General features: G+C 47.0%; 1 protein-coding gene across 1 annotated transcript in view; it reads left to right on the top strand.

The window, feature by feature from the left end:
• Positions 1–13,453, top strand: part of LOC147683539 (kyphoscoliosis peptidase-like) — a 462,798-nt gene that overhangs the window by 322,797 nt on the left and 126,548 nt on the right. Inside the window, exon 10 of the mRNA XM_086943931.1 lies at positions 9,326–9,408. Coding sequence (XP_086800057.1) covers positions 9,326–9,408 — 83 coding nt within the window. The remainder of the gene's footprint in view (positions 1–9,325; positions 9,409–13,453) is intronic.

Here is a 13,453-nt window from a genome sequence, read left to right as displayed (position 1 = left end):
TCCGTCGGGGGTTCAACGACGATCGCTGTCTCCTGCCACGAGTCCGCTGGGCTGAACGCCTCTCCGTCTGTCCTCCCGGCTTTTCTCTGTTCCTGGCGGACTTCAGTGGACGCGCTTCCGGTTCCGGAAGGGTTGGGTTCCGGGTCACCTACGGGAGCTGTACTTCCGGTATCCTGTTTGACTACTTCCGGGTCGTCGGTCCGGGATGTTGTGGTCGGATCCTGTGGGCGAAGAGAGAGAGAGGAAGTCCGATGGTTAAGGGACGCCGTTCGTCCTGTTGTTGTGGGGAGGAACCCCTGTCTGGAACGCCATCCCGACGAGGTAGGAACGACTGCTTCTCCACATCCCCTTTCCCTAGCTGTCTTACTAGTAGGGCTCGAAGGAGACGGATAACGTGAGAGGTAATCAGCATTGCCCTGGTCTAGTCCCTTTCGGTGTAGAGTTCTGAAACGGAAGGGCTGTAGAGAGAGAAACCACCGAAGGACCCGATCGTTGTGGCCCCGGTTGCGGGCCATCCACTCGAGTGGGGCGTGATCCGTATACAAGAGGAACTCACGGCCCTCTAAATAGTACCGGAGACTATCCACGGCCCATTTAATCGCTAGAGCTTCTTTCTCAACCACCGCATAGTTCTGTTCACGTGGGAAGAGCTTCCGGCTGAGATACAGGATCGGTTTTTCGACCCCTCTTGAATCTTTCTGTGACAGGACTGCCCCCAAACCCTGATCGGAGGCGTCCGTCTGAAGGATGAATGGTTGTGAATAATCAGGACTGATTAACACTGGTTCGGACAGGAGGGACTGCTTGAGTAGGTCAAAGGCTTGCAGCAGCAGGGGAGTGGGTTGCTGTAACTTCTCTTCGGTTCTAGTGGTTTTTTTCAATAGGTCGGTCAAGGGAGCTGCAGTTTGGGAAAAGTTGGGAATAAATCTCCTGTAATACCCCAGTAACCCGAGAAAGGCTCGAAGTTCTCTCTTGATGTGAGGGAAGGGTATGGATTGAATGGCCTTGATCTTATTGTCTTGGGGACGGATGACCCCCTCCCCCAACAGATAACCCAGATATTTTACGCTTTGGGCCGCCAAGGTGGTCTTGACGGGGTTGATGGTAAAGCCGTGGTTACCAAGTGAGTGCACTACTGATTGCAAATGGTGTAGGTGTTGTTCCCAGCTGTCGCTATAAATGACTATATCGTCTAAGTACGCCCCGGCATAGCTGGAATGGGGTCATAAGACCAGGTTCATAGCCCTTTGGAAAGTTGCCGGGGCTCCATGATGCCCGAAGGGCATCACCCTGAACTGGAACAAACCCTCAGGGGTTGAAAACGCTGTTTTTGGCTTGTCCTCGGGTTTTAAGGGGATCTGCTAGTATCCCTTGCACAAGTCAAGGGTACTGATATATTTGGCTTTGCCTATGCGCTCCACCATCTCATCTACTCGAGGTAGGGGATAGGAATCAAAGTCAGAGATCTTGTTTACCTCTCTGAAATCGATACAGAATCGAGTAGAGCCATCGGGTTTGGGAACTAGAACGATTGGGAAATTCCAACTGCTGCTGGAGGGTTCGATGATCCCCATCTTCAACATCTGGGTTGTCTCTTCTTTTATGACAGCTCTTCGTGCTTCAGGGATACGGTAGGGTCTTTGTCTCACGGTTTTCCCTGGTTCGGTGTGGATTGCATGCTCCACTATGGTGGAGTGTCCCGGTAGGGAAGAAAACACTGATTGGTCAGAGGATAAGACCCTTCTGAGGTCTTGTTTGTTCCTTTCAGGGAGATCTGTGTCCATACACCCTTCAAAAGGACAGGAGGGAGTGCTCGTCAGGACAGGGAGGGGCCCCTCCCATTTCTTTAAGAGATTTATATGGTAGATCTGGGTGACCCCTCGGGTGGCATCCATTTCGAGTTCGTAGGTGACGGGAGACACCTGTCTTAAGATTGGGAACGGGCCCTGCCACTGCCCTAATAGCTTATGGTCGGATGAGGGTAGAAGTAACAAAACCAGGTCTCCAGGTTTAAAGGAACGGGCCTTGGTTCCTTTGTCATACTGCTGTTTCTGGGTGACCTGAGATGCCACCATGTTCTGTCTCACTATCTCTCTGATTTGTGTTAAATGGGTTCGGAGATTGTCCACGTACTCAGAGAGGGGACGGGTACGGTCTGGCTCAGCTTCCCAGGCCTCGCGAGCCATGTCTAACAGGATCCTGGGGGCTCGTCCATATAACAATTCATATGGTGAGTACCCGGTACTACTTTGCACTTTGCAACGGATGGCAAAGAGGGCAAGGGGAAGCATCTCCTCCCACCTTTTGCTCTCAAGGCCCAGGAGCTTATTGAGGGTGGTCTTTAGTGTAGCATGATAACGTTCCACCAACCCATCTGTCTGGGGGTGGTACGCCGAAGTTCTTATTTGTTTAATTCCCAGATGGGCGCATACTTGACGCATGAGGGAGGACACAAAAGGCGTACCTTGATCTGTTAAGATCTCCCGAGGGAACCCTACTCTACTGAAAATGGAGACGAGGGCCTTGGCGATGTTTTGGGTAGTGGGTTGTTTCAAAGGGACGGCTTCCGGGAACCGGGTAGCATAATCCACTAACACCAGAGCGTACCTACACCCCGCCCTGGATGGTAGCAGGGGTCCTATTAGGTCCATACCCACTCGGGAGAAAGGTACATCGATAAGAGGAAGGGGCTGGAGAGGAACCCGGGGGGGACGATACCGGCTGTTTCTCTGGCAGACCGGACACTCCCTGCAGTACTGTTTTATTTGACCGTGTACGCCCGGCCAATAGAACTTCTCTAGGATTGTTTTCCCCGTTTTTTCATCGCTGAAATGCCCACCCAACAAGTGACTGTGGGCCAGATATAGGACTTTGTCCCGAAATAATCCTGGGATAACTAGCTGGGGTGGGAGCTGTGGCCCCCCTTTTCTGTAGAGGAGTCCATTCTTTCGAAAAAAGTAAGGACCTACTTTCAGTGGGTCCTCATTGTCCAGGGCACGATTCCAGGCTTCCTGCAAAACCGGATCCTCTTGCTGGGTGGCGCGGAATTCCCTGTCGGTTTCCCAGGGATGAACATCTATCTGAGCCGGGTATGCACTGGTAAAGATCCTTTTTTCTCTTTTCTTTTGATTCTTGGTTTTCCCCGGTTTTGACAGAGAGTCCGTGGAAGGAGACCCATGGGGGAACGGTGCTTCCGCCCACCATTTCTTTAGGGAGTCTGTAGTGTCTTGAAGGAGGTGGGGAAGACCACTGTAATCGCTACCTAAAATGGCTTGTTCAGGGAGATTGGGAACCAAGCCGACAGTTAACATACTTCCCTCATCTGAGAGTTGTTGCACCCGGACTCGGGCCGTCGGATAACTCCTGGTGTCGCCGTGGACGCATTTGATAGTGACCGTTCCGGTCACAGGTCCGACCGGATGGGGTAGTTCCTGGGGTCATAGGACACTATGTCTACACCCCGTGTCTGCTAACGCCATCATGCGGTGTCCTTCAATCCTTACCGGACAGCGGAAAGGCGGCGGGGTGACTTCATTGGTGAGACAAACATAGTTCCTGGCCATTCCTATGTCCATGGGCTCTTCCTTTTGAGGACACACACGAGCTATGTGGCCATACCCTCCGCAGTGATAACACTGAGGTCCAGGCGGGTTGGGTCGAGGCATAACTGGGTAGGGTAACAAGGGGACCGGATCCGGTCTTCTGACCCCGGGAGGTGGTCTTTGTGGACGGGAATGGCTGCCATGTGGGATACGTGGATGTGGTTCCTCTTTGATCCGTTGGGACTCCTGGGCTCTACCGTAGGCACTGGCAATCTCCACAGCACTGTCAAGAGTCAGGCGGGCGTGTTGTCTCACCCACTTTTGGGTGGCCGGATGGAGGGAGGCTAGATACTGCTCCAAGTATATTTTTGCTAGGATGTCCTCCTTGGTGGCGGTGGCCGGTTTCAGCCACCTATTCGCCAAGTCCTGTATACGGAACGAGAGAGCCCGTGGTGTTTCTTGGGGTCCCTCTTTTGCCTGCCTCAGACGAACCCTGTATGTTTCGTCGTCAATCCCCAGTCTCTCCAGAATGCAGGTTTTAATGTCATTGTAGGGAGTTTGGCCCTGTATATTGGCCTGCTGATAGGCTGCCTGCAGTTCACCAGTCAACAGGGGTTCCAGATAGTGGCCCCATCGGTCGGCAGGCCAAGCCGCAGCCTGGGCTAGGCGCTCGAAATTAGTGAAGAAATAGTCGGGATCTTCACCCGACACATACTTTTGCAAGACAACTGAGGGCAAGGAAGTTACGGGTCTTTGTTGTCCCATGACGGTGGTCAGTTTCTCGAGGGCTTGGTCCTGTGCGGTCCCCTGTCCTTTTAGGACGTCATGGAGTTGGCCTCGATCATCTTCTGCAGTTTTAAGAAAGCGTTCCATCATTTTGCCAAGCTGCTCCTGACTCTCCGCGAGGTGTTGGACTGTAGCCTCCATGCTTCCGGTGGATCCCACTTCTGACACCACCTGTGGAGTTGTGGGTTGGGCGGACCGGAATAACAGGCTGGGAGGCCGAATGTAGTGAGCTATGGTTAAGGATTTATTGTTCAGTACTGTACACAATGTCTTGTTCGACAGAGGTATAGGAAGGAATTCTGGATGGAAGCGCAGAGCCGGGTGGGCTCGGATGAAGGGTAGATGCTGTGGATGTAGTCCTCTGCTGGGCTGGTGTCGTCAGGATAATGTCGGGTGCTGGTGCTCCTCGGAGATATACAAGGGAGAGAGAATACAGGGGGTTAGTCCAGTCCAGCAAGGACTACCGAGTACTTCCACCTGCACCGGGGAGTGAACGGACCGGAAAACGAACGTGGGGAAGGGCCGGTTGGGTAGGAGGGGACAAGACCAGTATGAGAAGGGAAGGGTTAGAGGGTGGTTGATGGTGTCAGGGATTAGTGCGGCGGAGTATAAACAGTGCCCGTGATACTACTCTATTTCTATGGCTAGTGTGAGGTGCTCGTGAGGGTCTATATACAATGCTTACAGGTATTTACACTATTTACACTAGGGAACACGGAGAAAGGATAGAGGGTACTCACGTGCCCCGCCGCAACCCTCTCCGTGTTGCGGCCGCTCTGCAGCCACCTCCGGAGGTCGCCACCAGTCCTCCGACCACAGGTCCTCTTCCTCGTTCTCCTCTCCGCTCTCCTTCTTCTCTCCGCTCTCCTCCTCCTCTCCGCTCTCCGTCGGGGGTTCAACGCCGATCGCTGTCTCCTGCCACGAGTCCGCTGGGCTGAACGCCTCTCCGTCTGTCCTCCCGGCTTTTCTCTGTTCCTGGCGGACTTCAGTGGACGCGCTTCCGGTTCGGGAAGGGTTGGGTTCTGGGTCACCTACGGGAGCTGTACTTCCGGTATCCTGTTTGACTACTTCCGGGTCGTCGGTCCGGGATGTTGTGGCCGGATCCTGTGGGCGAAGAGAGAGAGAGGAAGTCCGATGGTTAAGGGACGCTGTTCGTCCCGTTGTTGTGGGGAGGGACCCCTGTCTGGAACGCCATCCCAACGACGTAGGAACAACTGCTTCTCCACACCATACACAGTCTAGTGGAGCACGCATAAAATAAATCTAAACAGGGAATTTGTTTCAAAATGAGGTGGAAAACAGGCTCATCTGAGCTCCTCATCTTAGGGGCGTCAATGCACTCCTGCTAGTGCTGCGCCGCGTTGCCAGGGAAGTGGAAGCAACATTTGAAACAAGCATTTCCCCTGACAAACCATGTTATCTACATGAGGTGAGCGTTGTGCTCAAAGCTACTGCGGTGTTTAAATGTACCTGGAAGTGGAAGCATGGAATTTTTTGACGAAATTTAAGTAAAGTTATGCTTGCTGAAACCAGAAGTGCGCCGGGCATGGATTGCATTTACCACAGTTAATTATTTTTCCCTTTAAAAATTCTTGCAAATCAATCTTTACATTTACCTATTAATATTTTTTTCTTTGCCTGCGTTTTTCCACTCTGTAGATAAAAGTAAAGTTGTGTGTCCGCAATGGTGAAACCAGAAGGGTGGGGTCGTGAGCTGCCGCAATGTTTAAAGTCACTCAGAACTTGTAGAAGATAACATTGCACCCGCATTCTAATCTGCTCTGTAGCTAGCACAATGATTGCCGGTAAAGGAAACCTTTTTGCAGCATTAAATATAAGCGGCGGTCGAAAGTATTATTAATAATTAGACCTTGCAGCTCCTGCCCTAGGTTGTTTATTCTCGATTGGTTGATAAGAAAAACAAGCATACTGAGTGTCGAAAATAAGTGACCTGTGAGGATAGAGGACAAAGCAGAGTAACAGCCACGGGGAGTGAAAAGCATGAGGAAAAGTGGTAGGAGAGAGTGCAGGACACAGTGACAGGGACGCTAATTGAACAGGAACAGGCACCCTCAGAAGCATCTGGTGAGTCAGGGGGCGGGTGAGCGGGAGGCATTCCTTTGTAGTCTGATGGGGGGAATGCTAGGCGCAAATGGTGTAATGGCTTCTTTTCAAGTAGGATGGGGGGGCGGGGGAGCAGGGGAGCGAGCGAGTGGAAGGGAATGATCATATGGGGTGTGAGTGAGAAGTGAGGCCGAGCGGCGGGGGAGCAGCTTGGGAGCGCATTCCATTGAAGTCTGGTGCGAGGCTGATGGGTTTGACGTGCGTCTCACACGAGTGCATCACATGAACTGGACCGTAATCCGCAGTTGGTAGAGATTTTGTTTTGCCTACTATATACTCGCCTATTAATCCCTGCGGGATATAATAAGCGAGACCCTTTCAGCTCATGATAACAAATCCCTACAATCTTTAACATCTTGTGCCTTGGGTCCGAAGTGCGTTGGCTACTCAACTAGTCAAGGCTTCGCCTGCCCGCACCCGCCAGTGTGCTTTAATGCTGGGTCAGCTAGCGATCACTCCTAACCTCAGGGCCCAAGTCCATCGGCTCCCCAAGTCTTAGCTCAGTGTTTGAATTGGGGGGCATTCGAGAAATGAGGGTAATGCCACCTGTCTCTCCTCAGTGACATATGCCCTGGATGGGTCACCAGGGAGATGCTTCACACTCCTCGGGATAGCAGCCAGCAAGGCACTTTCTCTGCAATCCTGTCTTACCCCCGTGAACCAGTCGCTTTGTTCCACTATCACTAGTCCCAATCTAGGCTCCCCAGGGCCTACCTTGCAGTGCAATGTCTACGTGGGGGGCCTTCCAGGCTCAGCTAGGCCTCCGTGGCCGAGGATCCAGGGCTTGTGCCTCACAGGTGCAGGACCCACCTGCTGGGCCTCGTCCCGGGCATAGCCTATTTGCAGCTCAGTGTGTCTCTCCTGGGTGCTCTCTCTCCAAGCTCCGGGGCCGTGGTCCACAGTGCCAATTGCCTTCCGTCACTTGCCTTCCCTACTAGTCCCCAGGCAATCAGCTCGTTCCCCAGTGCCGCTTCGCAAGCTTATCCAGTGATGGGGGTTGGCTGCGGACAAAGGCCCGACCAGGCCCACACAGTTGTGGCCTCGCGTAGGTCAAGGCAGCTCCTCTGCTGCCGGGCTGGGACTGCTCCCTCTCATGCCTGGTGCAGCCGATTCCGCCGCTCGATCACAGGCTCCCCGGCGGTCTCACCATAGGTCTCATGGGTTGCTAATGGCAACCAGCAGCTGCGCCGCTCCGGACTCTCCAGGCCGCTTCCAATCAGCTGTCCCCTCACACCAAGCCACTCTTAGTAGCCTTTGCGGCTGCCTCCCATTCCGGGGCTTCAGCCCCATGGAACGGCCCCAGGAACAGCGCGGCCCCCATGGAGGGCTAAGCAGATTCTATGAGCCTTCCAGGTCACCAAATCTACGGGTCTATGCCGACCCGGAGCGCCACAAATGCGCAACCTAGTAAGTCGCCATCTTGGCCACGTCCCGCTACCTTTTCTTTTTAAAAGAAAAAGTACTGATTGGAAAATAATTTTAGGAGTGCTGTTGTTATGTGACAGTGAATTGGGGTTGCTAACCACACCACCTCCCCTGATTAGGCCTTGAACAGCTTTGCTACGCTACCCTTAGAGAGGCAAGTGCTACAAAGGTACTTGGTTCCCAGTAAAGAGACAATTGGAGACTTCTTACATACAACTTGTAACCCAATTTTTTTACAGGCACCACCAGTTGAATACCAGAAGAGAGTTTGGCTACCTAATTAGGGCGCAAATAGATTTATGCTTCTGAAACTGGTACTAATACAATTGTGTTTGCTTTGTCTTATATGTTTACTTATTTTTATGTTTTCACACGGTAGGTTTGGTTTTTGGGATCACTCAGCTGATTTTGTTTATGCTACAACATAGTTACTGTTATCTTTACTCAGTTACTGATTCCAAATGTAGGGCAGTAATGATATTTGTTTGTTTGCTTAATGTTCATATGCGATTTCCTGGAGAGTGCAGTAAAATCAATTTTGTGTAAGAAATGATTGTATTGCACAAAGTGATTGCAGTCGAAATTGTGCACTGAATGTTCCTCAAGCTGATTTTTAGATCTGATTCGAGGCAGCCTTCCAGGCCTTTGATAATGCTAAAATAAACCTCGGCAAAACCAATAGGACTTTGTTTTTTAAGGTGTAAAAGTGCTTCAAAATCGATGGTCAAGTGTTTGTGTGCGTGTTTGTCGAGGGTTGCATGGAAGCATAGGTCATTGAATTTAGGGGCTGTAAGAGTGGCTGTAGATGAGCATCTATTAATGGAAAAGGAGCGAGTGAATGGATAAGACCATTCCACAGATTAAAAAATATATGCTATATGAGCTCTATTTAATTACCTCTAATTTTATTTGCATGGACCACGCACGTGGTTAGGCCAAAATCTACAAGAGATTTAATTTTTTCCTTCTGTTTACATTGTAATCAACGGATCAGCATCCAGAAATCAACAGTGCATCCTGCAGTATCGCTCTTCAGCTTCCTTGACTTAGGGGCAATTAGTATTGTCTCCCGCAACAGTAGTGTTCCATTCTTGGGATACAGCAGCTGAAAAGGCACAGTTATTACAAGTGGAGCAAGGGAGTGCACTCTGGCAGAGAGCCTGGTTAGGCACCTTCAGGGCTGGCACAAACCTTATTCTTGCATGTACCAAGCAAGTCGATGAGACATTCACTACGTCCTACATCACGAGAAGGAAAGAATTTAAAACATGTGTTACCACTGAAATATCCAAATAGTTTTGTGGAATTATTTTGCTTTCCGTTAGGAAGCACATTGGGTGATTTTTTACAGAGATTTATTTTTTGCCACATAGCTCAAAAGGCCATCAACCTGTCTTATATAGAACTCTATATATTCTATAGAATAATGTTTCTGTGTTTGTTTCTAGCTTACCCCTGGGATCAGTCAAGTTTGAAGTCTTTAGAAATAGACCTGAAGAAATTTGAGAAATTGGACGCATATGCTTCAAGGGTAAGGTGAAGGGTCTTCGTTTACTAGAATGCAGTGGAAATCATCAATACTATTACTGAACTGTTGGTAATGTTAAAAATACCTGCTTGATGTGCAGACTTCACCACGGAATCTGTTTGCTGACAGTAGTGCATAACCCTGAATCTCCTTGCTAATTACATACATACAATATACGCCACTTGGTACCATACATGTATGAATGTATGTATAAATGGTTTTGTAGCGCGCACTGTTACTGGGGAGTATCCTGGCGCGATACATATACGCACCAGCATCTCCTTGGTAATGTGTGCTTGTTAACTCTTGGCGGGAGGTTCTTCAAAGATGAGGCAGGAACCAGTGAGGCCTAGGATAGTATTTACTCCGATATCCATGAAAGGAATGTGGACACAAAGATACTACTCTGCTACATGTTCGATTCAGCCACCACTAAAAACCAGAGCACTGAAGTTTCAAAAAGTCTTAATACATTTGTATTTATCCCAGTGCAGCACAATGTCATGTTTTTGCCTAATAATCAAGACTGCATGCTAACAGCATGATAGCTTGCATATCTTGACAGTGTGGACATACAATTATGTTTCCCTTGATGCCACGTAAAGGCGAAAAATAAGTACATTATCAAGCGTAATAGTAAGGGATGGTGTAGTCCTCACATGGATGAAGTCGGTGAGAAGTCTGCTCTGAACGATACCTCTAACTGCAACAAAAAGGTTTTCAGATACGTACGGGAAACAAGTAAGAACATTTCCTACAGAAAAAGAGCCTAATTATTAGGATATATTCAATATTCTTACATTTATTCATAAACGTCAAAATCATGGCAATATTAATACCATTGTTTTTAATTCGTGTTAATCCTCTGAAAGCCAGATCTTTAGTATATACTCTAATGCCAGAACAGAACCAGCTAGAAAGTTTGCCTCCCGTATTAAAGCTAATATCAGAACTCCGCTTTTTTTGCGGTTGCACCATAGGCACTGCCCAGGCTCCATAGCGGAGGGTCAAGGGTCAAGGGGGCCCTGCTAGGGGCCCCCTAAGTCACTTTTCAACTGCCTTTTTTATGGTGGAAGAACCACCATAAAAGGGCGGGTGGAAAGGGACATTGTAATCCCTACGGAAGTGCCTGACCAGGTATTGCTCCTATTGCATGGATTACTGACCCTCCGATAGCCCGCCGGGCTCCTTGAGCCTGTTGGTAAGCGTCAAACTCACCCTCTGCCTGCTGCCTCCGACCGCATGCATTGTAATGTGTCGTTCGGACCGCAGCAACAGATGGCGGTTGGACTGCATCTGATGAGCTGTCGGATGCGGTCCAATCCGCCATCAGAATATCCCCCTTAGACTAAAGAGGTACATGAATTGTGACGTGGCTAAATCTTTCTGACATTAATAAATGGCAGTATGACTGTAGTGATGTGTATTACTTGTAACTAGGCTTGCATGTGCTGTAGAATTGTTATTAGAATGATTACATGTCATTCAGAATGGTAATATGTCATATGCTAGAGTGCTGGTCAGTCCTGGGTTCTTCTTTAAGCTGGCAGCACCTTCTTACTACTGCTTTACATCTTTCAAATAAAGCATTGAACCTATTTCAATCTGCGTTGGAGTCACTACAATGACAAATGTCATTTTGAAGAATGGATGCTGAAAAACGCTAAAACAAAAAATCTATAAAACCGCATGTTTTTTGTTATTTTTATTCAGCTTCCCATCACCCAAACTCAGCCCGTCTTCTCCGAACCTTTCCTTACTTGACACAAGTTTTCCTGTTGTGGCATCCAGACTGGTTTCATAACCACTAGTATATGCAAAGTAACAACCTAGGCAATCAAAATTTACACAAACTTATTTGATAAAGAATAATAAACAAATAGCTACAACTGACTAAAAGACATCATTTTTTATTTTTTCATAATTAAAACAGTAAACATTTCATTTGCATAACACACAGTTAAAAAAATCACAAAGGTATTAGCAAGTTAAAAATTAATTAAACAGTAAACAGTAAATTCATTATCTATAATAGATGAGTGGCAGAATTTATGACTCTACGCGCGTTTCGGCGGCCAGCGCCTTCTTCCTGGAGTAGCCACGTAATATCTATAAGAATAGAGATGTATATCATTTCAATTTCACACATATAAAAACAATTCAATACAGGAGAGATTTAACATGTAAAAACTTTGTCTTTTAGTAGCTATAGTTTAAGAACATACATGATTTTAAAAAGCAATCTAATCTATATTTTCCTCTATTCTTGTCATTTCCTTGTACTGATCCAGAAGGGAGATGCACTAATTCATGAATGATGGATGAGAAAATTGACATAAATATCTATCAATTCCACTATGACCAATGAAGTTCTTTATGGTTCATATATTCAATATATATTTTTATGGGGTAAGGAGCGGGTCCCAAAAGAGTTTCTGTATTGGTTTAAGAAGGGTCCACGTAGATACACAATAAAGGAATATGTACAAAGTTATTCTCTATTCTAAGTTGGTCAAACTTGGAATACTCATTTCTTCTAGGATAGATACTTACTACTGGTAAGGAAAATTACTTTTGTCTTTTCAAAGGGGCGATCGAGTTTAGGATGCCATGCTTCTTATTATGACCTCAGGGATTGCTGAAGCTTAATGGAGGAGAAAAGGTGGTATTGACTGTTAATTTTTAAATAATCTAGTTGTCATCAGTTTTTGAGGGAATCATTTTCAGGTAACTTTACCTAAATAATGTGAAGGATAGATCGTCACCGTCCGCCACCGGAACCCTTAATGTTGATTTGTGCTCTGTATGGTCCACCAATTTGGTTTTTCCGAATTGTCTTTGGAGTCTAGTTTTTTTGAAGAATATACATACAAAGGGAAAACAAGAAGGTATTCCTTTTATTTCCTCTATTTTTAATAAATTCTCAATGATGGTAATAGAGGTAAGGTTACTCATAGATAAATGAAAATGGTATCTAATTCCATTATTTGTAATTATGATTAGGCTTACCTATTAAAATTATATCGTTCTTGTAATCGTTTTTATATATTCTTCAGTCATAGAGGAAAAGAAGATCACAAGATGTTGTTTTAGGAAAATTCCTATTCGCCTATAGAAGCAGGGTAAATACAAGGATTAATTAGCTATCTCCTATTTTGACAAGTCTAAATCTCCAAATGGATTATTTAGCCATCTTACCTAGAGGCACGAATTCTTTTGCTTCAAGGATGAAGATGAAAGTTGTAAGGGATTCTATAATGTTGGGCAAATAGATGATATTTAAAAGATCTGCCTGCCTGTAAAAGAATAGGGAAATAGAGTGGAAGAATGTATTATCTCTTATTGGGCATTGCATTAAATATGGTTTCTCAATGCTTGATTCAGTCCTCAAACCTACCTGATTCAGAATGATTACATGTCATTCAGAATGGTAATATGTCATATGCTAGAGTGCTGGTCAGTCCTGGGTTCTCCTTTAAGCTGGCAGCACCTTCTTACTACTGCTTTACATCTTTCAAATAAAGCATTGAACCTATTTCCATCTGCGTTGGAGTCACTACAATGACAAATGTCATTTTGAAGAATGGATGCTGAAAAACGCTAAAACAAAAAATCTATAAAACCGCATGTTTTTTGTTATTTTTATTCAGCTTCCCATCACCCAAACTCAGCCCGTCTTCTCCGAACCTTTCCTTACTTGACACTAGTTTTCCTGTTGTGGCATCCAGACTGGTTTCATAACCACTAGTCCCATTAGTAATTGTACTATAGGTATATAAATGGGAGTTTCTGTTCACACCCTGAAATTTACCAGGGGACTGCCTTCACTTGTGTGAGGAGTATGTGACCTGCTGCACTCAAGTTCTTAAGTCGCATGGCACACAAGTCTACAAGCTCAGCTTTTCTCTAGGACCCACTTTCTCAAGTGCAAGACACATTTGTTTGTCATTTTAAGTTAATGTCACGTTTACTTTCTTCATAGTGGGTTCCTTAGATGGACCTTGTCATATTCTCCATCAATGTCGACATTTATATAGCGTTAAACCTC

Source organism: Lissotriton vulgaris, chromosome 11 (assembly GCF_964263255.1).
Source record: "Lissotriton vulgaris chromosome 11, aLisVul1.2, whole genome shotgun sequence".
Taxonomy (NCBI): Eukaryota; Metazoa; Chordata; class Amphibia; order Caudata; family Salamandridae; genus Lissotriton; species Lissotriton vulgaris.
Note: the sequence above shows the minus strand (reverse complement) of the source record. Positions and strands in the feature narration are given on the sequence as shown.